At 50.3% G+C, this 26,899-nt stretch overlaps 1 protein-coding gene across 1 annotated transcript in view; it reads right to left on the bottom strand.

The window, feature by feature from the left end:
• The window catches only part of LOC110294986 (kinesin-like protein KIF19), a 51,420-nt gene that overhangs the window by 6,280 nt on the left and 18,241 nt on the right, over nt 1–26,899 (bottom strand). The window contains exons 6-17 of the mRNA XM_085836338.1: nt 26,192–26,317; nt 23,404–23,598; nt 21,138–21,290; nt 20,496–20,618; nt 18,279–18,429; nt 15,057–15,231; nt 13,964–14,138; nt 10,863–11,133; nt 7,153–7,274; nt 3,095–3,222; nt 537–645; nt 91–420 (exon numbers count right to left, since the gene is read on the bottom strand). Of these exons, the coding sequence (XP_085692464.1) occupies nt 91–420; nt 537–645; nt 3,095–3,222; nt 7,153–7,274; nt 10,863–11,133; nt 13,964–14,138; nt 15,057–15,231; nt 18,279–18,429; nt 20,496–20,618; nt 21,138–21,290; nt 23,404–23,598; nt 26,192–26,317 (2,058 nt within the window). The remainder of the gene's footprint in view (nt 1–90; nt 421–536; nt 646–3,094; nt 3,223–7,152; nt 7,275–10,862; nt 11,134–13,963; nt 14,139–15,056; nt 15,232–18,278; nt 18,430–20,495; nt 20,619–21,137; nt 21,291–23,403; nt 23,599–26,191; nt 26,318–26,899) is intronic.

Below are 26,899 nucleotides of genomic sequence, written 5' to 3'. Positions count from 1 at the left end.
CCACATGTGGCATGTGGGTGGCCATCTGCCCTCCCTGCCTTCTGCTGCTGTCCCAGTCATACCCCAGCAGACAGACAGACAGCTACGTACTTGTTGCAGGCTCCAGGTGAACGAGGGTGATCGCTTCCTCCCTGCCTTCCTGTCTAGAGAGCGGTCCCTGCTGGGGCTGGCATGGGGCCACCTCCAGTCTGCAGGGCTGGGGTCCCTGGAGTCCAGACAGCCGCCCTCCCTGTCGTACACCTTGCAGCGCCGGCTGGCTGCTATGAGAGCGATGCTCTTGGTACCCAGGGCCATCTCCTTGAGGGCCTGGGCACTCAGCAGAGGGCTCATCTCTCCTGGTGGCTGTTGGGTCCTCAGCTCCAAGGCAGCCGTGGGCTGCAGCCTAGAGATCAGGCTCTTGGTGCCTGGGGCATTTGGCTTCTGTGAAAGAAGAGCAGAGGCCACCCTCAGCCATGATGGGACCCCAGAAGCAGTCCCTCCTCGTGCAGTCTAGCTGGGATGGGGCTTCCCGTGTCACTAGCACCCTGAATACCAACCTCAAGCATAGGGGGTGTCAGCAAGATGCGGAGGGCTGGTGGAGGGAGAAGAGAGTCTTGCTTTCCAAGCCTCCGCAAGGGAGTGCTTTTTGAGGACCTGTTCCCATCACTGTGGATAAAACGGGAGACATTCTAAAGCCTGGCTCCTTTGACATAGCTTGGCCAGCTAGGATCCAGTCTCAGCTGCTGTTTCAGCCCAGAGCACTGTGATCCACGCATTTCTGGGCAAGGTGTTATGTGGTTGGGGATGGGGCCAAGCTGGCTCACCCATGCTGGTCACCTGCTATGGGTAACCAGGGTCCCAGTGTGCTGGGCTCTGCCCTCTATTAAGATGGATATATATGCAGCTAAGTTGTTCAGTTGTGGAGGTCAAGATAATAGGATGCAGAATGACCATGTAAATGAATGTCTAGGCATATCTGTTATGGGTTATCTAGATTGGGTTAACTGAAATAGGGAGATCCCTCCTAAATCTGAGTGATACCATTCTACAGGGGGCCTGGACTAAATAAAAAGGAGGATATAAGCTGACTATCAGCTTCCAGCGTTCTCTGCCTCTTAATGGCAGAAGTCATGTTTTCTCCATCTTGAGGACAAGACGTCTTATACCCTCAAACTGGGCCTCGGCAGGAAGGCCTGCCTAGAATCCCCCAGTGAGGGACTGGGCCATGGCTCAGTGGCATGGCCTTTGTCAGGAGTCCTCCAGTGTAGCACTAGAGCCCCTAATTAGTGCAAGGGAAGAAAGGCAGGGGATGTAGCCCACTTAGTATAGTGCTAGCCCAGCATGCACGAAGCCCTGGGCTCCATCGGCATAAACCGGACATGAAGGTGCATGCCTATGATCTTAGCACTGGGGAGGTGGAGGCAGAAGGTTTCCAAGTTCAAGGTCATCCTCAGCCACACGTGAGCTGAAGGCCAGCCTAGGCTACATGAGAGCTGTCTCAAAAAAAAAAAAAAGTCAATAAACAAAAACAAATGTAAAAAAGATGTTGAAGAACAGGCAAGGTAGCACAAGCCTTTAATCCCAGCACTAAGGAGGCAGAGGCAGGTGGATCTCCATGAGTTTGAAGCCAGAATAGTCTACAGAGTGAGTTCTAGGACAGCCGGGGATACACAGAGAAACCCTGTCTCAGAGAGAAAGAAAGAAAGAAAGAAAGAAAGAAAGAAAGAAAGAAAGAAAGAAAGAAAGAAAGAAAGAAAGAAAGAAAGGAAGGAAGAAAGAAAGAGGAAGGGGAAGGGGAAGGGAAAGGGGAAGAGAAGAGAAGAGAAGAGAAGAGAAGAGAAGAGAAGAGAAGAGAAGAGAAGAGAAGAGAAGAGAAGAGAAGAGAAGAGAAAAAAAATAAAGATATTGATGATGACCCCCTAGTCCATCTGTCTCCCTTTCCTGCCCAGCACTTATGGACACAGCAAGAAGGCAGCTATCTCGTGGCCAGGCACACGAGCTCCCCCACACAGCTCCAGCAGGCTGACCTTGAACCTCCAGTCCACAACTGTGAGACAGTTCATGTTGTTCAGGCTGAGAAGATGGCGACCTGAGCGACAGGACACTCACGTAGATCAGTCAGATGGGAACTATTAAAAATCCACAGACAGAGCCTGGTGTCTGTTGGAAAGTGCTGCAGGAAAAGAACAGAACAGAAAGGGAGGGGAAAGAGGAGGCAGGAAGAGGAGGGAGAAGAAGAGGATGAGGGAGAGGCAGAAGAGGAGGGAGAGAAAGGAGAGGAAGGGGAGGGGGAAGACAGAGGATGGGAGGAGGAGGAGGAGGAGGAAGAAAAGGTGAGGAGAGACAGGAGGGGAGGAGGGAGAGAAGGGGGAGCAGGGGAGGAGGGAGAAGGGGAAGAGGGAGAGGAGGGAGAGAGGGGAAGGAGGAAGAGAGGGGGAAGAGGGAGAGGAGGGGAGGAGGGAGTAAAGTGGGAGGAGGGGGAGGAGGACAGGGGAAAATGGCACTGGACATGATCAGGAGAGAAAGTCCCAGGAAGTGAAAAGGCCAGCTCCAGCTTCAGGCTCTTCACACTCCTGAGCCTCACCTCTGTTCCATGCAGCAGGGACCTCCTGTGGTAGGTTTATTCATCTTTAATGATGTATATATGTGTGCACATGTCTGTGCACATGCATGGGGCGGAGGAACATGTGTGTGCTCTGGCATGTGAAGCTCAGGACAAGCTCCACTGTCCTCCATATACTGTGCACCCTGCCTTTTTGAAATGGAGCTCGGAACTTGCCAAGCAGGTGGGGCTGTCTGGGCCAGCAAGCTCCAAGACGTCTGCCCACCTCCACCTCCTCAGCAGCAGGACGATCATATGCACATGCTGCCCTGCCACTTATCTTATCCAGGTTCAAGGACTGAACTCAGGCCACTACACTCACAAGGCGAGCACTTTCCCCACTGAGCGAGCTATCTCCTCAGTAGCTCGTTCATTTGAGACAAGCTCAGGAGGAGACTGAGTCAGGGCCCTGGAGCAGAGATCTGGGCTCTGAGGCGAGCCCCCGGGTGGACAGACGTGTGTCAGCCCCGCCTGGGACCTGTCCCATGGCTCTAGCGTAGGAGCCATGCCCACCTGTCTCTCTCTAGGAGCATCTGAGGCAGCTCAAACGTGGCACCCCACGGGAGATCTTTTCTGTCACCCAGAGGCTCTCCGCTGCTCTCCTCAGTCGGTGGGGGTGACACGTTCATAATGGGGCCATCCTGGAAGGGAAAGAACAGAGTCAGGGTGTGGCAGCACTGGAGATTGTCACCAAGCAGAAGGTCTCTGAGGGACCATGGAAAAGCTGGTGCACTCTCTCTGCTGAGGCTCAGAAGAAGCCATGCGCCAGGGAGCCCCAGCTGGGGCTACTTAACCTGTTTCCATCAAAGGAGCAGGGGAAGCCCTCTTCTCATTCACCGGTGGTTTCTAGAACCCTCAGGCTGCACACCACTGTATGACAATGTCCTGGGGCTGGGGAGGGAAGAGGAACTGGTGTTCAGTAAGAGTAAGTTCTGATTTGGGAAGAAGAAAAGGTTCTAGAAGATGGAAAAGGCCTCCCAGTGCTGTGATGTTTGGTGGCATGGAAGTCCTAGTAACACACACCTTGACTCCCAGCCCTCAGGAGCCAGAGGCAGGCAGATCTCTGTAAGTTCAAGGCCAGCCTGGTTTACAGGGTGAGTTTCAGGAGAGCCAGGGCAACATAGTGACACCCTGGCTCAAAACAGACCAAAGTACATAAAATAAGAATAGTCAGAAGGGTAGTAGAATACTTGCCAAGAGTATTCAAGGCTCCGAGTTCACCCCTCAGTACTGCCCTGTCTCAAAAACAATGATAAAATTTATGCATGGTCCCGTCTCCTGCCCCCCCCCCCAAAAAAAGAAGATACAGAAGAGAGTTACTGTAGTGGTTGCTTTGAATTGTCACAATTCAATTTGTGACACAATTTAGAATCATCTGGGCAGAGAGTATCGATGAGGGACTGTCCAGATGAGGGGGTCCTGTGGGCATGTCTGTGGGGTTTTCGTGATTACAATTCATCGATGTGGGAAGACCCAGCCTCAAAGTAGGCAGCACTGTTTCTCGGGTTTGGGCCCTGGACTATGAAAAGGGGACATGTGAGCTGAGTGCCAGGAAGCGCTCCCTCTCTGCCTGTGACTATGTATATGGTAGACAGCACCTGAAGAATCATGCCCATAAGGCTGTCCTCTGGTATTCGCATTCCACAACCAAAAAGGAAAGAAGAACTCTGTAGGTGCAGCTGGCGGCTTAGCCTGTCTGTGAGCCTTGAGTAATTCATTAGATGTGACACTGACACCCCCAGACGCTGACAACACACCTGTCACCAGAAAGGTCAAAGTATGTGATGTCACCGGAGAGTGGAGGAAAGGCTCACTCTAAGGAGTGTAACAAACGGTCTCCTCTCAGGTCCACTTAGCCACACTGGGGAGAACTCCAGAGGCTGCTCCCGTGAGCTGAGCATCTGCTCGAAGAAGCTGACACTAGAGATGTCCAGGAGTGTGAGGGGACCCTGCTGAGAACCAGAGCCCCAGCTGGGGCTTGCTGAGCAAAGATTTTTCACAGAAGCCAAATGTTTGTGTGGTCTCCATGTGCCAAAGATGGTTCTTTCAAAAGAACAGTAGGGCTGAGGGCAGGGCTTAATGGTAGAGCCACCCACAAGGCTCTGAGTTTCATCCTTGGCATCCTGAGACACGCATGCATGTATGCACGCACGCGCATACACACACACACACACACACAAACTTAGAGAGAGAGAGCATCAAGCACCACGGTAAACCAAACGTCAAGGTTGGCTTGGTGTTCTCTCTGCCCATCATGTGTAACCCTGACAACTCATCATGGGGACATGCCAGGCTAGCCCCAAGTAAGGGCCATTCTGCAGAGTAGCCCAGTAGCACCCTCAAGGGTCAGGCCGGGAGATAGAGAAGTTACAGACCCTTCCAGATGGAAAAGATTGAGGAGATGTGATGACTAAAGAAACACAGATTTCATTCCAGACTGCAAACTGGAAAAAGACATGGGTACAAAAATCAGATATGTGAGCTGGGCGGTGGTGGCGCACGCCTTTAATCCCAGCACTTGGGAGGCAGAGACAGGTGGATTTCTGAGTTCGAGGCCAGCCTGGGCTATACAAAGAAACTCTATCTCAAAAAAACAAACAAAAAACCCCAGATATGTGGGCCAGGAGGGTTAAAGCTGGAGAGATGGCTGGTAGGTTGGTTGCTCTTACAGAGGACCAAGTCTGGTTCACAACAGCTATGTCTGGAAGGTCACAATCCCCTGTACCTTCGGTGCCAGGGGCATACATACATACATACATACATACATACATACAATCTAAACAACAACAATATCAACAACAAAAACTACTGGGCATTAGGTCCATGACAAAGTTCCTGCCTAGAATCCCCCAGTGAGGAGCTGGGGCCGTGGCTCAGTGGTAGAGCCCCTGCCTGGAATCCCCCAGTGAGGGGCTGGGGGCGTGGCTCAGTGGTAGAGCCCCTGCCTAGAATCCCCCAGGGAGGGGCTAGGGGCGTGGCTCAGTGGTAGAGCCCCTGCCTGGAATCCCCCAGTGAGGGGCTGGGGGCGTGGCTCAGTGGTAGAGCTCCTGCCTAGAATCCCCCAGGGAGGGGCTGGGGGCGTGGCTCAGTGGTAGTGCACCTGCCTAGAATCCCCCAGGGAGGGGCTGGGGGTGTGGCTCAGTGGTAGAGCCCCTGCCTAGAATCCCCCAGTGAGGGGCTGGGAACATGGCCCAGTCGTAGGGTGCTTATCTAGCATTCACAAGGCCCTGGGTTTTATTTCCAGCATCGCAAAGCAACAAAAACAACAAGGAAAACCAGCAGAGCACTGGGATGCTTCGGGCAGGTATGCTGCCTAGTGTGGTTCTACAACAGTGAATTCTTGTCTTCTCTGTTGATGCAAACCCACAGAATTAGGAATCAAGGTGAAGTGAAACTGTGTCCCAAGGGGACACAATGGGCTAATACAGGCTCACTGACTGCAGCAAACAGACCCTCTCTGGAGAGGGATGTTGGCAATGGAGGAGTCATAGACTGAGGTAGGGGTCATTGGAAACTCTGATATGGTATGAGTTCAAAACTACTGTAAAACATCAGACCCAGGCATCACGGCTCACAGCAGCCTGGGCTATGTAACAAGACCCTATTACAATGCCCTTTCCAAAAATATTTTACTTAAAAAAACAAAATGAAACTTGAAATCATTCCTCCCAACAGGACCCACAAAGACCCTAGAGGAGGGGACGGAAATTCAAGTATTTCTCTAAGTTCCTGGAGGATGCATCCCAGAGAGCTGCTGATGCTCAGGATTCCCTTCACCAGCTTTAACCCACCTCTGACTCTTCAGGAATATCCAAGGACCAGAGTCATGACAGGAGAGGGAGCAGTGGTGGCCTCACCTAAGGGAGCAGCACCCACACCCGCTCAGAACCCCAGTGGACCCTGCTCACTGGACAGGCTATGGTCTTTAGACTTGCCAGACTCCCCTAGTTAGAGTATTAGTGTGTGTGTGTGTGTGTGTGTGTGTGTGTGTGTACATGTGTGCACTATGAATTTTGTTCCGTATACATGCACATGTGGGAGAACAGCCTATGTAGAGATCAGAAGTAGACTTTGAGTGCTTTGTTTTGTGTTGAGACAGGGTCTCTCACTGAACCTGGAACTCATCGATTCAGCAAGGATGGCTGCTCACTAAGCCCTAGGGACTCACCTATTTCTGCCTTTCCAGCACTGGGATGACAGACAGACACATCCTGCCTGGAATGACAGACAGACACATCCTGCCTGGGATGACAGACAGATACATCCTGCCTCGCTCAGCTTTTGTCAGTGCGTCCAGGAACTGGGTCCTTACAGTGACACAGTGAGCGCTTTACCAGCTGAGCCATCTCCCCAGCTCATCCCTTGGTCCTGGACCCAGTCTGTCTGTGCAGCCTGAGGCTTATCACGCACTCCACGTGCAACTGACCAGTGTACCGGATTCGAGGATGTCTTGGTTTCCTTCTCCATTCCCTCGGTGCCCGGCACAGCTCAACACAGGCTGGCCTAGAGCAGAGCATGCTGGGATGTCGTTGACCATGGCATTAGCCAGAGGTGGGGGAAGTGAGACTCACTTGGAGCGAGCTGGACATCACTGAGAGCTGCAGCAGCAGTCGGTCCAACGTGCCCTCGCCCAGCTCCCGGGAGTAGAGTCGGTACTGCTGTTCCAGAGGCTCCGGGGCTGAGATGCCATTGTCTGCGGAAGCAAAGAGAGCAGCCATCAGAATTCGCTAGAACACACCACCGCAGGCACATGAAAACCACTACAATGTGCCAAAAGGGCAACTCCCGGTCTGAAATGTCTAAAGGGCAGAGACTTCCTAGGCAGACCTTTCTTTGTTTCTCTAGTAAACTGTCTTTTAAATTTCCACCCATTTAAACTTATATTTTAAGTCAGGGTCTCATGTTGTTCAGGCTAGTCTCGAACTTACTATGTAGCTGAGGATAACCTTGAACCTCTGACCTTCCTACGTATACCCGCCAAGTGCTGGGATTATGGATGTGAGCCACCGTACTTGGTTTATGCAGTGCTGGGAATGGATCCAGAGTCTGATGAACGCTAGTCAAACACTGTACCAACTGGGTTGCATCCCCAGCCCTACGGTATATATGTGTACATGTGAATTTATGTATATATGTATTTGTTTTTTTTTTTGAGACAGGGTTTCTCTGTGTAGCCCTGGCTGTCCTGGAACTCCCAAGCCCTATTTTAATTTACTGTAATATTTGTGTGTGTGTGATATTAAAGATGGGAGTTCAGGGTCTTTTAGGGAATGGGTGGGTAGAGTCTCTCTGAGAAGCCTCAGCTGGCTCAGAACTTACTATGTAGATCAGGGTGGCCTTGATCCATGGGCCTCTGCCTCCTGACTACTGGGATTAAAGGCATACACCATGACACTTAGTAAGTCAGAATGTCGAACATGATAAGCCAACACTCTACCGCTGAGCAAGCCACACCTCAGCTGAAGTTTAAAAATGTTTTTCTGCTGTGCTGACATGCCACTTTCAGTTCTAACAGAATAGTATTGGGCTGGCCATGGAGAGCGCTTGCCTGGCACTGGTGATGCCCTGGTTTCTGCCTCCAGCATCACCAAAACAGGAGAGGAAGGGAAGGGAGGGAGAGAAGGCAGAAAATGATTCTAAAGTATAAATACAATTTTAGCTAAAAGTAAAAGACCAACTTCTGGAATGTATGCCCAAAAGAACTGAAAAAAAAAAAAAACAGTGTAGTGCACAGAACTGAATATAGCCAAGTGGTGGTGGTGCATAGCTTTAGTCCCAGGACTCAGGAGGCAGAGGAAGACAGATCTCTGAGTTTGAGGCCAGCCTGGTCTACAGAGCAAGTTCCAGAATAGCTAGGACAACACAGAGAAACCAAAAGGAAGAAAGAAAGAAAGAAAGAAAGAAAGAAAGAAAGAAAGAAAGAAAGAAAGAAAGAAAGAAAGAAAGAGAAAGAGAGAGAGAGAGAGAGGGAGGGAGGAAGCGAGGGAGGGAGGGAGGGAGGGGAGGGGAGGGGAGGGGAGGGGAGGGGAGGGGAGGGGAGGGGAGGGGAGGGGAGGGGAGGGGAGGGGAGGGGAGGGGAGGGGAGGAAAAGAAAATTAAGCAGGAATGTTTTCCAAAGTGTTATTCATACCATTCCCAGGTGGCAACACCACCAGCAGATGAGCTTATAGACACAGGCTGCCCATGGGATGGAATATAACTCAGCTACAAAACAGATGACATTGACATTGTGGTGTCTGCTGTGTCATGAGTGAGTCTAAAACGTGTTATGCTAAGTGAAGGAAGTCACCAGCGAAGGTCATGTAGTGTATGTTGTGTTCCCAGGAGCCATCCCACACAGGTGAAACCACAGTCAGGAAGGTGACTGGGCTCCCCTGCTCTTGAGAGGGATCTGAGGCTGGAGGATGGTGTGTCAGGACAGACTAAGTTACATAATGAGATCCAGTCTCAGAGAGAAAGAAAAGGCTGGAAAGATGGTTGTGTGGGTAAAGTGCTTGCTGCCCAAGCCTGAGGACCTCAGTTGGGTCCCTAGGACCCACATAAAAGAGAAGAACATGGCAGCGGTGGCTTTAAATCCAGCAAGGGACAGACAGAGACAGGAGGGTCCCTGGAGCTTGCTGGCCAGCTGGCCTCACCTACTTAGTGAGCTCCAGGTTCAGTGTGAGATCCTGTCTCAAAAACAAGGCAGTCTGTGGTACAAGAAGGCACCTGAGTGTAGACCTCTCACCTCCACACCTGCACCATATACACATATGCACACATACAAACACATACACACACATATATGCACACGTGCAAAATAAATAAAATATGTTTAAGAACTGAAGACAGGGCTGTGCAAGATGGTGCAAACCTTTAATGCCAGCATTCAGGAGAAAAGACACAGGCAGTTCTCTGTGTCTTTAAAGCCAGCCTGGGCCTGGAGAGATGGCTCAGTGGCTAAGAGCACTGACTGCTCTTCCAGAGGTCCTGAGTTCAATTCCCAGAAACCACATGGTGGCTCACAACTGTCTGTAATGGGATCTGATGCCCTCTTCTGGTGTGTCTGAAGACAGTGACAGTAGACTCACACACATAAAAATAAATAAATATTTAAAACAAACAGACAAACAAAATGCCAGCCTGGTTTACATGAGTCCCAGGTCAGCCTGGTCTACATGGTGAGACTCTGTCTCAAAACAACCTAAAGAAACAAACAAAAAGTCCAGGACTGGACCCTAAGGAGACTAAAGTAGGAGAGTTTGAAGACAGCCTGAGCTAAACAATGCATCCTGGGAAGAAGGAAGGGAAGATTAAAGAAGAGATGGAGGGTTGGGGAGGTGGGGGGATGGGAGGGGAGGAAGGGATTGAATGGGTGCAGGGTGCCAGCCACAATAAGCTTGTTGATGGCAGGCTAGTGTTTGTGCTTGGGGACTTAGGGACTGTCCTGTTTTCAGACCAAGTTTTGGTCTCTCTATTGTGCTAGGAACTGAATTCTGGGCTTTATGTTCACTAAGTATGCTCTCTAACAGTGAGCTGTGGCCCCCAAGGCCTTCTGTCTCGTGTGTGTGTGTGTGTGTGTGTGTGTGTGTGTGTGTGTGTGTGCCCGCGGCACTCGTGCCTACATGTGCTTAGCAATCAGAGGACAGCCTCAGGCATCATTCCTCAGGCACCATCTACCTTTTGTTTAAAACAAGGGCTCCAGCTCCTGGGGCTGGAGAGATGGCCCAGCAGTTAAGAGCGCTGTCTGCTCTTCCGGAGGTCCTGAGTTCAATTCCTAGCAACCACATGATGGCTCACAGCCATCTGTAATGGGATCTGACACCCTCTTGTGGTGCGTCTGAAGACAGCAACAGTTACTTACATAGAACAATAGATAAGTCCTTCGGCCAGAGTGAGTAGGACCAGAGTGAGCAGAGGTCCTGAGTTCAATTCCCAGCAACCACATGATGGCTCACAACCATCTGTACAGCTACAATGTATTCATATACATAAAATAAATACATAAATCATAAAATAAGACAGGGGCTCCCATTAGCCTGAGATTTTTGCCGTGTAAGCTAAGCTAGATGGCCAAGTAGCTCCATGGATCCACCTGTCCCCACTTCCCACCTGGCCATCAATGGGACTACAAGCATGTGCCACCACATTCAGCTTTTTAATGAGTTCTGGGGCTAGAACTTGGGTCCCCACACTTGTATAATAAACACTTTGCTGTCTGAGCCGTCTCCCCAGCCCTCGCCCTGTGGTTTCTCTTCCTAGACTGCAGAATCACTTGACCCTACACTGATGCTGGCCTCACCCTGCATCAGCTGCCGCTGCCCCTGGATGACCTGTTCACACAGCAGCCGGTGCTGGTGATAGCGCTGGATCACGAAGTCCTTCTGGCACAGCAAGTTCTTGCGGCATAGGTTGTCAGCCTGAAGCTCCGTGTTCTCCACTTCCAGCTCGTGAGCCCTGCACAGCAGCTGCAGGACCTCCCGCTGCTCCTCACTGGTCACCTGTCTGGGTAGCAGCTTTTCCATCTGTGAGGCCTTCTGCTTAGCATGGGCCAGGCGCTGCTCTAGCCCAGCCTGGGGAAGACAAGGAGAGCTCAGGGCTGTCACTGATGCCAGTTAGGCATCCTCATGAGACGCGGGGCAATCAGCCCTAGCGATAAGCCTAATACTGATGAGGTCCGTTTGACAGGACCTAGAATTATCTAGAAGACACACGTGAGCAATAATGCAAACTAGGTACCCTCTGGCCATGCTCATGATTATATTGATTAGGTTATTGGAGGTGGGATAACCCACCTTACACATGGGCCACACCCCACCCCCACTGGGGTTCTGTACTGAATGAAAAAGAGAAAGTGAGCTGAGCCCCGGCATCCATCTCTCTCTGCTTCCTGACTGTGGATACAATGTAACCAGCCATCTCCCGCTCCTTCTGCCATGTGGATACAATGTAACCAGCCATCTCCCGCTCCTTCTGCCATGTGGATACAATGTAACCAGCCATCTCCCGCTCCTTCTGCCATGCCTTCCCCATCTTGATAGATTGCTGCACCCTCAGACTGTGAGCAAAAACAAACCCTTGAAGTTGCTTTGTCAGGCATTTTATCCCAGCCACAAGAACAGTAACTTAGCTCCACCCCCAGGACCACATCCTCTGTCTTCAAAATCCTGCTATTTTAACCTATCTATGTACACCGACCCTGGAGGTACCAAGCCAGCTTCTAGATACAGTAAGCAACTCACCCGAGAGCTTGTTTTTCAAAGTGCAAACTCATCTGTGCAGAGCCCACTCCTCAGGGGCAGAGCCCACAACTCACAGCTACCACTCAGTGCCCTAATCGCCCTGAGCTAGTGCCGGGCATCCAAGAACAGCGCTGGGGCACCAGAACTCACAGTGCCAAACAGAACAATGAATGTACACTGGATCCTAGCCTGTAGCCCCATCCTGCAACAAGCAGATGCCTAGCTGTTCTTTGTGCCAACCTACAGCAAGACAAGCTGTGGATGGCCAGTATTTCCCATAGACCAGCAGAATCCCTGGTAAGGGCAAGGGCAGAGTACATACAAGCATGGAACCTTCCTAGAGCTGGCGTGTCTGTGCAGTGTGCTGTCAGAACCTATGGTCACCTCTGCTGCTTTGGCTAAGAACTAAGTGTACAGGAATTCTGCTATAATCTCAGAGCCATATGATACAGGAGATCTGGGGCTGGAGAGGTAGGTCAGCAGCTAAGAGCACATACTGCCCTTACAGAGTCCTCCTTACCCATACCCACTGACTCACCCGTAACTCTAGCTCTAGGGGATCTGATGCCCTCTGCTGGTCTCCTCAGAAACTGGCACTCACATGCCCATGCACCCTCCCACACACATATATATAGACATATAAATAAAAATAAAGAATTAAGTATTTTTTAAAGAAAATAAACTAGGAGCTTGGTAGACAGGGTGCTGGTAACTTTATAGAAAATATGGTCCTCTGAGTAGCACATCCCAGCCTGAACAACCCCGAATAAACTCTTACTGCTCAAGCTGAACTTAGATGAGTCTTTCTCCTCCCCTCCCCTTCTTTTTACCCAGAGACTCACATAGCCTAGGCTAGGCTTAAACTCACTATATAGCTGAGGATAGCCTTGAACCTCCAATTCTCCTGCCTCCAGAGTACTGGGATTACAGGTGTGCACCACCAAAATTGTAGTTGATACACTGCTGGAGATGGAACCTAGGGCCTTGTGCCAACTAGACCAGAGCTCTACCAAGTGAGCCACATCTGCAGCCCCTGAATGAGTCATGAGCTGTCAGGGCTGCTCCAGTTTGGGGACAACTGTTAAGTTCATATCTCCTCAGAAATACAAGCTAGCCGGGCGTGGTGGCGCACGCCTTTAATCCCAGCACTCGGGAGGCAGAGACAGGCGGATTTCTGAGTTCGAGGCCAGCCTGGTCTACAAAGTGAGTTCCAGGACAGCCAGGGCTATGCAGAGAAACCCTGTCTCGAAAAAGCAAACAAAACAAAACAAAACAAACCCAACAACAAAACAAAACAAAAAAAAACAAAAAAGATGTTTTCTGCCACCGTTCCTATGATCTGGGATGGATTCTACTCCCTTCCTCCCAACCCCTCTCCAGGCATCCTTCCTAAAGTCCTCTCCATCTCCCCTTCCTCAGGCCTCCCTCAGGTCCTCCCTGCTCCACTGACATCTAGCAACCACTGAAGTCCTTCCTAACTCCCCTTTATCCTGCCTCCCCTCAGCCCTCCCCAACTGTCTGGACTCCCCTGAGGCACTCTTCCATTCCCCTCCCTACTGCCTCCTCTGCCCACTTACATCTGTTCCAGTGACTGTAGCTCCCCTGCCCCAACTGCTGTGGGCAGATGTGACACCATGAAGGGCCGCTTGCTTAGGTTACATAGACTTTAAGAGACCTCAACACCTGCTTTTAACAACCTGACATTTCGGGACACTTCTCCTGCTTCCTGAAGACACACCTACCAGCACTTAGCTAAGGAGCTGCCCAGTTCCTCCATCACTGCCCTTTCCCCAAAGCCTCCTCAACCAAGAGTTTTGTAAGTTTCCTAAAATGAGTTTACTCACTACCCAGCTATTGTATAAACAGCTCATATAAAGATCCAGCTCCCCCCTCCCGCCCCAAAAACAGTGCCGCATGCATCCAGGCTGACCAAGAATGACCTTGAACTTCTAACCCTCCTGCCTCTACTTCCCAAGTGTCTGGCACCACACCTGTGGCTGGGGATGGAACCCTGCACCTCGTGTTTGCTAAGCAAACCTCTATCGACTGAGCTTCGTCTCAGCCCTGGACAATGTCTCTGAGTCCAGGTCCTCTCAAGGGTTGGCTCAGATCATAAGTGCCATTCCCGTGACTGTGCGCTGAGCACCCTCCTTTCCCTCACCTTGAGGGCTGCTGTTTTCTGCTGTTCAGCCAAGAGCAAGTTCACCTCCTCTCTGGCCAGAGCCACCTCCGGGGGCTCGGAAGCCCCGACTTCCTCTCCATCAGCATCCACTGGCTCCTTGTCCCTCTCACCGCTGTCCACGTCCACACGCTGGTGGGTCTTCCCCCGCTCCCAGCTGCAGCCAGGACACAGGTTTCAGAGCTCAATTGTACGTGAACTGAGAGTTCTACACGTCGCACCTAGAGCACTACAGGCCTACAAGCCTCCCCACAGGCACAAAATAATGAAAGAGGGGAGTCGGGTCTCCTTCATGCTCTTCCCACATATATTTCCCTGCCAGAGTCAGGAAGGGAGAGAAAGAAGATGAGAGTGCTGATGATAAAGTGCAGTGATGAACTCTTGTCATCCCAGCACTCAGGAGGCTGAAGCAGGAAGATCACAGTGCGAAGCTGGCTAGCCTGAGTTATATAGCAAGACTGTTCCAAGCAAAGAGAGGGAAGGGGGAAGGGGGAAGGGAGAAGGGAGAAGGGAGAAGGGGAGGACACAAGAAGAGGAGGGGATGGGAGGAGGGGAGGGAGGAGGAGAGGGGACGGGAGGAGGGGAAGAGGGGAATTGTGGGAGAAGCAAGGGAAAGGGTGAGGGAAAGCCAGGGTCTAAGTGACAGTGCTGTCTGAAGTCACCCCTAAGTGAATGGCCTGTGTCCAGGTTTTTCCAGGACTTCAGAGGACACCTGCTGCCCTAGTATAATAATTGCCAGTGCCCCTTTCACCTCTAGGTGCACCCCAGCTATTCCCTGCATGGGGTCACTCTGCCTTCAGAGCAGGGGCACATCTGGGTAAGTCCACAGTGGGAGAGAGATTGTGTTCATATTTACTGAGCCCATGAGCTGGCTCTGGACTCTGTCCATAAGCAGTCCAAAGGATCTAGAAGTGTCTCACACTTGGCCCAGCTTACCAATAGGGTCATGGCAGGGGAGGCCATGCCTTCTTGGGGACCTGCCTTCTTGGGGATGGGAAGATGGTAGCAACCAGTGGCCACTCTGTTTCTTGGCTTCCCTTCCGGGCTGTGCGGTGCCCTGCAGCATGACACTCACTCTGCAATGGTCAGTAGGTGGCGAGACATGTCTATGTGCAGCTCAATGTTGGTATTCTCCAGCTCCACCAGGCTGCGCCGCATCTCCATCTGCTCCTTGAAAGCCCCGATAAGCTGTGCCCGGATCCTGTTCATCTGTAGGCGACTGTCCTCCTCTGCATCATGGGGGATTGTGACTGCAGGTGGGAAGAGGAATGGCTTGACTAGGAGCATTACCAGTCATGCAAGCATGAACTCCATGCTCACCCAGCAAAATGAGCCATGGGGCCATGGCATGTGTGAAGGATGGATGGAGGATGGGAAGGGTGGGTGTCTGGATGAGAGGATGAATAGATGGGTGGATGGATAGATATGTAAGTGTTGGTGTATAGATTGATAAATGGATGAACTTTTGTGAGGAGAAGTGGAGATGTAGATGGATGGATGGATGGATGGATGGATGGATGGATGCATGGATGCATGGATGCATGGATGCATGGATGAATGGATGCATATATGGGTGGATGATTGCATGGACAGATGGATGGATGGATGGATGGATGGATGGATGGATGGATGGATAGATAAGTGGGCAGAGGGATGAATGAATGAGGAGATGGGTGGGTGGATGAATGTGTATTTGGGCAGATGGATGGATGGGGGCTAGGTGGGTGAATAAATGGATTGTGAGTGGATAAGTAGATGACGGATGTATATGAGAGTGAATAGATGGATGGATAGGTATGGGTAGGTGGATGGAGAGAAGGCATGTGGGTGAGTAGTTGGATGGGTGAACTATATAGATGAGTACGTGGAATGCAGAGATGGGTACGTAATGGTCTCACTTCTCCTTGAAAAGGCTTCATTTTTTTTTTTTTTGTCCAACTGATATGTTACCCACTTAATACAGATCTCAAACCCCTCAGCATTATCCTTTTAGTTAGTCCAAGAAGGGAAAGCAATTTCAGCTGACATCCATGTTTCCTAAAGTCTTAGAGATTTCTCATCTCTTTAGCATCACTAAGAATTCTGTACAACTGCCGGGCGTGGTGGCGCACGCCTTTAATCCCAGCACTCGGGAGGCAGAGGCAGGCGGATTTCTGAGTTCGAGGCCAGCCTGGTCTACAAAGTGAGTTCCAGGACAGCCAGAGCTATACAGAGAAACCCTGTCTTGAAAAAAAAAAAAAAGAATTCTGTACAACTGACAGGATGGCTCAGTGGGTAAAGGTGCCTGCAGCTAAGTCTCACATCCTGAGTTCCCTCCCCAGAACCCATGACGGAAGGAGTGAACTAATTCCTACAACTTGTCCTATGACTTACACACACACACACACACACCAATAACAAAATAAGATGAACATACAATCAATTCTTCTGTAAACTGTCTATTAAGCATCTTACCCACTCTTCATCATTGGGCTGCTTGCTTATTTTTATTGATTTTAGAAGTCCTTTGTAAATTATGGCAAAACTTATCTCCATAAACCAAGAGTGTGTGTGTGTGTGGTATGTGTGTGTGTGCCTAACGGACTTGACTTTGGGACTTAGGTCCCTTGGGGGTGGAAGGTTATGGGTGTATGGTCTGTGTACATGTTGCTGTGGGTCTGTGTGTGCATGCATGCAGCCACATGTGCCCACCTTTGTGGAGGCCAGAGGTCAATGTTAGGTGTCTTTCCTAGTCTCCCCCACCTTGATTTGAGACAGTGTCTCTTACTGATCCTGCAGCTCATCAACTGGAGACTAGATGGCTGTCACACCCCAGGAATCCTCCAGACTCTTCCTCTACCCAGAGCTGGGGTTAGAGACACCCAGTGTTTTGTTTTGTTTTATAAGACAAGATTTCTCTGTGTAGCCCTGGCTTTCCTGGAACTCACTCTGTAGACCAGGCTGGCCTCAAACACACAGAGATCTGCCTGCCTCTGCCTCCCAAGTGCTGGGATTAAAGTTATGAGCCACCATGACTGGCCTGCTGTGCCTGGCTTTTATGTGAGCATTGAGGATCCTAAGAGGCCCTCATGTCTTCACAGTGGACATCATGTCTTCACTGGGTCACCTCCCAGCTTCACACAGATATCCCTAGCGTCTATTTTTGCAAATTTTATCTTTCTTTTTCTTTATTTCTTTTTGAGAGAGAGGGAGGGAGGGAGGGAGGGAGGGAAGGAGGGAGGGAGAGAGGGAGAGAGAGAGAGAAAGAAAGAGAGAGAGAGTTATTCCTCCTTGTCTGGTCTCAAGCTCTCTATAACCTGAATTTAGTCCCTAGAACCCACATAAAAGCCAAGTATGATAGTGCTCAATCTATAATCCTAGCACTGGAACATGGGAGAGGCAAGGATAGGCGATTCCCTAGGGCACACTGGCCAGCCAGCATAGCCCTGTCCAAGTCTAGAATGAGACCCCATCTCAAAAAAGCAGTCTGGGGACAGGAGAGAGGTCTCAATGTTTAAGATCTCTGGCTCTTCTTCAGAGGGAATCAGATTTGACTTCCAGCACTCCAGGTGGTTCATAACAATCGATCACTCCGGTCCTAGGTATCTGTCACCCTCTTGTGGCCACCTCAGATATTGCACACATGTGGGGCACAGACATACATGCAGATACAATACCATATACATAAAATAAATTTTAAAAAATTAAGGTCAATTGAAAAATAAAAGACAATCCGGGCAGTGGTATCGCATGACTTTAATCCCAGCACTTGGGAGACAGAGGCAGGTGGATTTCTGAGTTCAAGGCCAGCCTGGTCTACAGAGTGAATTCTAGGACAGCCAGGGCTACACAGAGAAACCCTGTCTTGAAAAACCAGAGAGAGAGAGAGAGAGAGAGAGAGAGAGAGAGAGAGATATGGGGGGCACACACCTTTAATTTCAGCACTCAGGAAGCAGAAGCAGGAGGATTTCTGTGAGTTCAAAGCCAGCCTGATCTACACAGTGAATTCTGGACCACCCAAGATCACACAGTGAATCCCTGTCTCAAAAACAACAACAACAACAACAACTAGTGTAGTTTCCAAATCTTGTAGCCAAGTAACTGGAGTCAGCTTGAGGCCCCTAGGGAAACAAGAACAAAGTCCTTGGCAGGGCCACGCATTCACTGTGAATGTAGATAATCAGAGTGGCCAAGGCCAGGCCCTTGGGCCAGGAGAAGCAATGGGCCCATGGAACCTGGATGTCAGGCATGGAGTTCTAGGGAGGAGAGGGTACTGAGACATTGCTCGAGTTACAGGCCTGGGCCTGCACTTAGCTACCTTGGATATCCAGGACACCGGGGTCACTTTTCTTCTCCTTATCCTGCTTCTCAATCTTTGACTTGAGGTGCCCAATTTCCCTGCGCAGGTCAGAAATGACATCAGTGTACTGCGCGATGCGGTAGGAGACGTTCAGCAAGTTGCGCTTGACCTGATGGTGAGGACATGGGCCCAAGGTCAGGCGTGGCAAGAAGTGTCCTGAAGGACAGACTTGAGGGACGATATGGTACTTCAAGACTATCAGGGGTCATTAGCTTTGTCAACTGGACACACCTTATAATCACCCTGGGAAGACAGTCTCAAAGAGGGATTGTGTACATTGGGCTGGGCTATGGGTATGTCTGTGGGGGATTGTCTTAATTAAGTTAACTGATGGTACCCAGAGTGGGTGGCACCATTCCCTAGGTTGGGGAGGGGGACTGAACTGTATAAGATTGGGAAACTGAGCTGAGCATAGCAAGCCAGCAAGTGAGGATGCATGCATCTATTTCTCTCTTTGCCTTGCTCTTCCCGCAATGATGGATGCTGACTTGGAACTGTGAGTGAAGATGAGCCCCCTTTCCCTCTAAACTGCTTGTGTCAGGGTATTTCATCACAGCAACAGAAATGAAATGAGAACACAGGGGTGGGGCACCCGGTGTCATTGCTGTCTCCGGAATGTGTTGGGCCACATCCTGGGATGTGTGTGTGGCCCATGGTGGGGGAGGGGGCAGGTTAGACACATGCCAGCGCTATCCATCCTCAAGAAGGGAAGGGTATTCTGACACCTGCCACAGCACAGGGGAGCTTTGAGAACACGAGGCTCAGTTCATCCAATGTGACACAAAAGAAATATCCTGTGTCATTGGTCTCTATGCGACCTCCAGGGGAGTCAGAATCTTAGAAGTAAAAAACCAGAGTGGTAGAGGCAGGGCCTGGCGAGAGGCAGGGAGTCGGTATTTAATGGAGACAGAGTTTGGGCTTGGTGAGGCATGTAAGTTCTGCCGGTGAGCAGTGGTTCTGATAGCCACACACTATGGCTATACCAAGGCTACTATGCTGCGGACTCTCGGTGATTAAAATGGAATTTGGGTGGCCAAAGGGATGGCTCTGTGGGTAAAGGTGATTGCTACCAAACCTGTTGACCCAGAACTGCTGGTGGAAGAAGAGCTGACTCCCACATGTTGTTCTCTGACAGCCATGTGTTTGCTGTGACATGCATCTATGCACACATGTGCATGCAGTACATGAAGATGGAATAAAGGAATTACTAAATGAAAAGTTTGGTTCCATGTATAGCTTTTTATTTTTTTTTATTTTTTTATTTTTTTTGGTTTTTCGAGACAGGGTTTCTCTGTGTAGCCCTGGCTGTGCTGGAACTCACTTTGTAGACCAGGCTGGCCTCGAACTCAGAAATCCGCCTGCCTCTGCCTCCCAAGTGCTGGGATTAAAGGAGTGCGCCACCACGCCCGGCTTTTTTTTTTTTTTTTTTTGTATAGCTTTTTAAAGGTGTATAGATATGAGCGCTCTGTTTGCATGTTTGATGACTCCGTGACAGAAGAAAGCATCAGACAGAAGAGGGCATCAGATCCCATTACAGATGGTAGTCAGTCACCATGTGGGTGCTGGGAATCGAACTCAAGACCTCTGGAAGAGCAGCCAGTGCTCTTAACCACTGAGCCATCTCTCCAGCCCCATCCCATGTATATCTTACCATAATAAAAGATTTCAAAATAATTTATCAGATTTTTTTAAAATAAATCTTCCCACCAGTAACTATCACTCCCATTGATTGTGTGTGAGGGAGAGAGCCATGTTCATATGGTTGTACTTGTATGTTCTCGTGCATCTAGAGATCAGAAATCAGCTTCCGGTGCCCTTCTTCAGGCTCCATCTACCTTGTTTTTACATTTCAGTTAATTAATTAGTTAATTAATTAGTTAATTTTGAGGCAGGGTCTCGCCATGTATCCCTGGCTGGCCTGAATCTCCCCAGTGTAGATCAGTCCAGCCTTGAGCTCACAGAGATCCACTTGCCTCTGCCTACACCATGAGGCCCAGCTCAGCCTGTCCTTCTGAGGTGGGGTCTCTCAATGGCTCAGGTGGCTGACCAGCCTGCCTCAGGGATCTGTCTGTGTCCTTCTATCCAGCGCAAGTGTCCCAGATGCACATTGCCACACCTGGCTTTTTTAACGGATGTGGGTCTGGGGACCACTCAGACCACCTCCTGCTCACTTACTCTTGTCTTGATGTTCTTTGCCCTGTAGGCGTACAGCAGTGTGGTTCTAGACTCCTCAAAGCTGGTGCTGGCCGGGCTGATGTGGGCGATCATCACTGTGCGGCTGTTACCTCCCAGGGCATCCTGCTCAGTGAGAGCCATGGAATTGTGTTGATGGGAACCACGTGGCCCCAGCCCCTCCCCCCAGCACCACCAGAGGTCCGGGAAGGGTAGCTGATAGTAGGAACCAGAGTGGGGTTGGTCCCTGAGAAGGGGACACTCAGGGTACAGTGCAATCTACTCCAGCCTCCCCCTAACTGTTGCTTTGATGAGATCAGATGGAGGGACATTTGCTTACTGCTTGGTTATTTGTTATTTCAGCAGCATTCAGTTCAGCATAAAGAAGAGTTCTCACAGGTCACAGCTACCCACGTCAGGATTGGCAGCCTTGAGAAGTAGCTAGGGACTACTTCTACTACTGTTACTAGGGGCATGAGGGTGAGGATGGACTGTACCCAGAAGGGTGACAGGGAGTCAGGCAGTGGCCACATACAGCTGCTACAGACTAATGCCTTCAGGGCCCTGAGGCTCTGTGCTGACAGTTAATTCCTAGATGGTATTGTCAGCTATGGTAGCCCTTCTCAGTTCCAGCTGGGGTCCTACCTTCAGCAGGCGCGTGAGCTTGCTGTCCCGGAAGTTCACATATTGAGCGCGGCTTCCACCCTTCTCGCTGAGTGCATTGATGCAGTTGCCCAGGGCCAGCAGTGAGCGGTTGATGTGTGCACCCTCCTTCATCCTCTTGCCCCGGTTCTGGGTCTGAGCAGGGAGAGGCCAGGCTGAGCAGAGCTGGAGCCCCTTCCCACCGATACCCTCCCTTCCCCACTGCCAGGGAGGAGACTGAAGCCCAGAGTGGCGGGGAATGGCCCTGCCCGCCCCGATACCGAGGTCCTAAGTCCTAAGAACTGAAGGAAGCCTCCCCCCACCTACAGAACATCACTAGTAGTATATTAAGCGACCATCCTTGGGGGATATAGAGCTGAATGACATGGGAACAAGTAACTGAAATAAACAGATCACACTGTTTATAACAAAATGTAAGGGAGCGAGCGGGTTTTGCCTAGGAAGTACCCCGCCGCTACCCTGAGACTTACCATATATCTTACAGGTGCCCCTGATGGCTCTCTCAGAGTCAACAGTCACTGCACCTGTTCTCCCCAATGCCACCCCAAGTATTTCCTCTAACTCACAGACTCTCAGGCAGTCACCTGCCTCCACACGTGACCAGGCTTGTTTGGTTGCTGCCCCATGGGATGGATGCAAGCTCTGGAAAGTCACACCTGTCACTGTAGACCATACGTCTAGACACCTGCAGGCAGCTGGCCACAGCGAGTGCTCAATGACAGGAGCTAAACAGGCTAGTGAAAATGTGTGCAGAAGCCAGCAAACACATCTGAGCCCAGCATCCATGTGGTGGCTCACAACCATCTGAAATTCTACTTCCAGAGCATCAGACATCCTCTTCTGGCCTCCACAGCACCAGGCATGCAACTGGTGCAAGAACATAGATGCAGGTAAAACACCTATATATGGGCTGGAGAGATGGCTTAGCAGTTAAGGGCATTGACTGCTCTGCCGAAGGTCCTGAGTTCAAATCCCAGCAACCACATGGTGGCTCACAACCATCTGTAATAGGATCTGATGCCCTCTTCTGGTGTGTCTGAAGACAACATGTAATAAATAAATAAATCTTAAAAACAAAAAACCTTATATACATAAAACAAAATAGAATGATCTGACTGAACAGGCTCTGCTGGCTTTAGCAGTTTGTGCTCCAAGGGCTCCAGGCCCAGAGGGATAAGCAAATGAATAAGAGCAAATAACTGTGAGCACTAGCCAAACCAGAAGACAGGCCACAAGGCAGGGAGAACAGAGTTTAGAGCCAGACCTCCTGGGTTTAAAGTTCAGATTGGATCTAAGGTTGCTGGCTCACGATGTGTAGCTGAGGATGGCTTCGAACTTCTGATTCTCCTACCTCCACCTCCAGAGTGGAGTACCATTCTTCTTCTATACAGTGATGAAGACAGAACCCAAGGCTTCATGTGTGCTGGGTAAATGCTTTACCAACTAAGCTATATCCCTAGCTCCTCCTTTTGTTTCCAAATGGAGTCTTGCCAGCCTGAACCTCATGGCCCTCCTGCCTTTCAAATGCTGGGATGACAGGTGCTCACCACTACACCAGGCTCCAAGTCTGTATTGTAAAGCAGACACAGTACCAAGCTTGAACTGGCCATGGAGGGCTATGGGGTATGGAGACTACCCATTTCACTGCCTGGTGTGTATGCTAGCAGGGCAGGGCAACGTCCCTTGCTGGTAACACTGGGTCTGACAAGGTCTAAATCAACTCCTTCCATAGTCCAACCCTGAGCCGGGTCCCGGGTCTGAAGGGCTACGTGGGCCACAGGGGAAGCATCCCAGGATCACAGCAGCAAAAGCAAGGAAGTCACAAGTGGGACAGGGCCCTAGCAATGCAGCCTTTCTGCTATGGTCCCCAGGCACCCACCTACCTGCGCACAGTAAGACTCCTGCCACAGCCTCTGTAGACTCTGAAGGCACCAGCCTCCCTGGGCACTGCTAATTACATATGCCATCTTAACATGTAGAACTATCCAAGGCCCAGGATGAGGCCAGGCAGCAAGCAGACACCTTCAGTAGGTACAGAATGATCCTCCTGCCACAAGGGGATGCCTCTGAAAGCGTTGGCTCCCTGCCCTCCTATAAATGCTTGCAAGATTACCTCAGTCACCTTTTCTGGTTTTTGAAGCACAACTAAATAAGGCCAGAGGAGGCCCCAGTCAGACTCAGGATGACAGACTCCAAGTGAAAGGTAGTAGTGACATCTGAAGTGGGTGCACTTCAGGGAGGCCACTACCTGGGCTGCGCGCTCCGAGCCTGCCAGGTCCACCATGAAGAGCCTTCCGAGGCGCACCTCCTCTGCCAGGTCTCCTCCTCGGCTTCTCTGGTGCACAGTGACCTGCAGCACTGCGTGGGAGCGGGATGAGGTCTTGTTGGTAGCTGTGGGCTCCTGCGTGCGCTGCCGGTTGCCTTTGGTGAGCAGCTGCATGATCTGAGGACAGAGTAAGAGGAAGGCAAGTCACAGACCAGAGTGGCCACATATCCATTCTGGAAAGATCCAAGGAAAAGGAGAGGGGAGGCTCTGGGACACAGACTCAGAGCAGCAACTTCCAATTTCTGGTTTGGGACAGAAAGTAATTAGTTAATCAACTAGTGGACCTGAAGATTCTTTTTTTTTTTTTTTTTTAAAGATTTATTTATTTATTATATGTAAGTACACTGTAGCTGTCTTCAGACACTCCAGAAGAGGGCGCCAGATCTCGTTACGGATGGTTGTGAGCCACCATGTGGTTGCTGGGATTTGAACTCTGGACCTTCGGAAGAGCAGTCGGGTGCTCTTACCCACTGAGCCATCTCACCAGCCCCGGACCTGAAGATTCTTGATGTGTACCCCATCTGCCCTTCCCTACCTGTGACAGACATTACTAACAAATTACCTATCTCTCTTATCCTTTCCTTTCCTTTTTCTTCTTTCTTTCTTTCTTTCTTTCTTTCTTTCTTTCTTTCTTTCTTTCTTTCTTTCTTTCTTTTTTGAGATAAGGTTTGCTTGTGTAGTCCTGCCTGTCCTAGAACTTGTTTGTAGACCAGGCTGCCCTTGAACTCACAAAGACTGGCCTGCCTCTGCCTCTTGAGTGCTAGGATTAAAGGCATGTGCCATATCTGCCCCTATCTCTTTTGAAAGACAAAATCTTACATCATCCAGGCTAACGCAAACTCACTATGTAACCAAGGATAACCTTGGATTTCTGATCCTCCTGCCTACAACTCCCAAATGCTGGGATTTTAAATGTGTGCCACCATGCCCAGTTTATGCAGTACTGGGGTACTGGGGACTGGAACCTATGGACTCATGCATGCTAGGCAAGCACTCTACCAACTGAGCTACATTCGCCACCAGGCCAGCTCACCCCTTTCCCACAGTGCCTAGAGAAGCCCCTGATGCTTTCCAGGTCACAGCTCCAGGCAGCTGTAGGTGTGTTGGGGTTAGCAGTGGGCATGAACTCCGCTGCCATGGGAACAGCCACAGATCTGCAGCAGCAAGGCTCTGCGGAGTACCTGCTGTGTAGAGACCCAGGCTAGGATACACAGTGTGTATGAGGCAGGAGACTGATGCTCACTGCCATTCAGGCCATGACAATGCTTATCTGTCATCCTGACATTTGAGAGGCTGAGGCAGAAGGACTGCTCTGAGTGTAAGCCCAGCCTGGACTACATAGTGAATGACAGGCTGATGTAAGCTACAGTGTGAGATCGTGTCACAAAAACAAAATCCAGGGCTAGAGAAACAGCTCAGCCAGTAAAGGGCTTACTGCACAGCCTGAGTACAGATGCCCAGAATCCAAGCCGGATGTAGAGGCACGCGTTTGTAGTCCCAGTGCCTGGAACCGAGACAGCTCACAGTTATCTACAACTCGAGGTGCGGGAGAGCTGATGCTCTCCTCCAGGCTCTGTAGGTCGTGCACATGGTACACAGACATCCATGCAGGTAAAACACCCATACACACAAAATAAAAACAAATCTTTTTAGCTGGGCGTGGTGGCGCACGCCTTTAATCCCAGCACTCGGGAGGCAGAGGCAGGCGGATTTCTGAGTTCGAGGCCAGCCTGGTCTACAAAGTGAGTTCCAGGACAGCCAGGGCTATACAGAGAAACCCTGTCTCAAAAAAAAAAATCTTTTTAAAGAAATTGTCCTCTGACACACACACTATAAATAAATAATTTTTTTTTTAAAAAGAAAGCTAGGCATAGTGATACACACCTTAAATCCCAGCATTCGAGAGGTACAGACAGGCATAGCTCTGTAACTTTAAAATCAGCTTGGTCTATATATTGATTTCTAGGCCAGCTAGGGCTACAAATGAGACCCTGTCTTTAAAGGAGAGAAAGTGTCAGGTGGTGGTGGCACACACCTTTAATCCTAGCACTCAGGAGACAGAGGCAGGTGGATCTCTGAATTCTGCAGCCAGCCTGGTCTACAGAGTGAGCTTCTGGACAGAGAAACCCTGTCTTAAAACAAAACCATGTGATGGTGAACTCCATTAATCACACACACACACACACACACACACACACACACACACCCGCCGGGCGGCAGAGGTCGTGAGTTCAAGGCCAACCTGTTCTAATAGCAAGTTCCAAGCCAGCTAGGACTACATAAAGAGAAGCTGTCTCAAAAAAAGAAAGATAAGGACAGGGGGTGGGAAGGGGAGGGGAGGGGAGAGAGAAAGGGAGAGGAGAGGAGACAGGGCAGGGAAGTGTGCTGCCTACCCTTGAGAGGAGCAATCATCAGGTTGGTCAGCGGATGTGAAGCCTAGGCAGCTCGGGGTAGGGGTGGGGGGCTATGCTCACCGAGTGGACTGTGCTGAGAAGGGCCTGAGTTTGCCCCTGGAGGCTAAGGGCAGCATGTGGGATCAATAGGTGATGTCTGCCTGGATCACTGGCAAGGAGGCAGAGCTGACTGCCAAGACCCGAGATCCCAGATCAAGTCCAGATGCTGGCAAACAGCTCAGCTTGGACCTACCTGCGGCTCTCTGCTCCACAAACTTGAACAAGAATAGTTTTGTGGGCTTCGCTGGGCCTCTCACCTCTTGAGCATTTGAAGTGGATACTTCCGTGATGCCTGCGATCTGGATGCTGCCTCTAGAATCTTCTCTCAGCTCCAGAAACCCAGAGGATGGATTTAGGAGGTCACGGATCACTTCGTTATAGATCTGAGCAAAACAGAAAGGTTGGGACAAAGTAACAAAGAATCACAAAGAAAGGACCACAGAGATGGCTCAGAGGTTAAGAGCACTGGCTACTCTTGCAAAAGACCCCACAGAGTGGATTATAACAATCTGTAACTCTATTCCAGAGGCTCCAACACCCTCTTCTGGCCTCTGTGGCTACCTACCAGTCATGCATACGGTTCACAGGCACAAGTGCAGGGCAAAACATAATGAAAGAAAATTAAATTCAAGGTCCATGACTCATGCGGCTTGCTATTTAGGAGGGCTTTTGGGGCCAAGGGCAAAGAACAAAGGCTGTTGCTGTTAAGTCGTTCCAGGAACTGGCTGGCCATTAAGATAGAGGCATACAGAGACATCTGGACTATCTCAGCAGGGTCATCCAGACTATCTCAGCCAAGTTAAGCACCTGCCCCTCAGAATGGCTGTTATTTCACTCTGCACATACAATTTGCTGATGTTTAAACTGTCCAGTTGTGTGTAGCCACGCCAATTCTTCCCCTGCCCTCAACTTTTTTATATATTAACCCCTAGCTTCTGAGCCTCGTGGTCGACTCCTCTGTCTCC

Source organism: Mus caroli, unplaced genomic scaffold (assembly GCF_978045245.1).
Source record: "Mus caroli unplaced genomic scaffold, Mus_caroli_1 scaffold_4, whole genome shotgun sequence".
Classification (NCBI taxonomy): Eukaryota; Metazoa; Chordata; class Mammalia; order Rodentia; family Muridae; genus Mus; species Mus caroli.
Note: the sequence above shows the minus strand (reverse complement) of the source record. Positions and strands in the feature narration are given on the sequence as shown.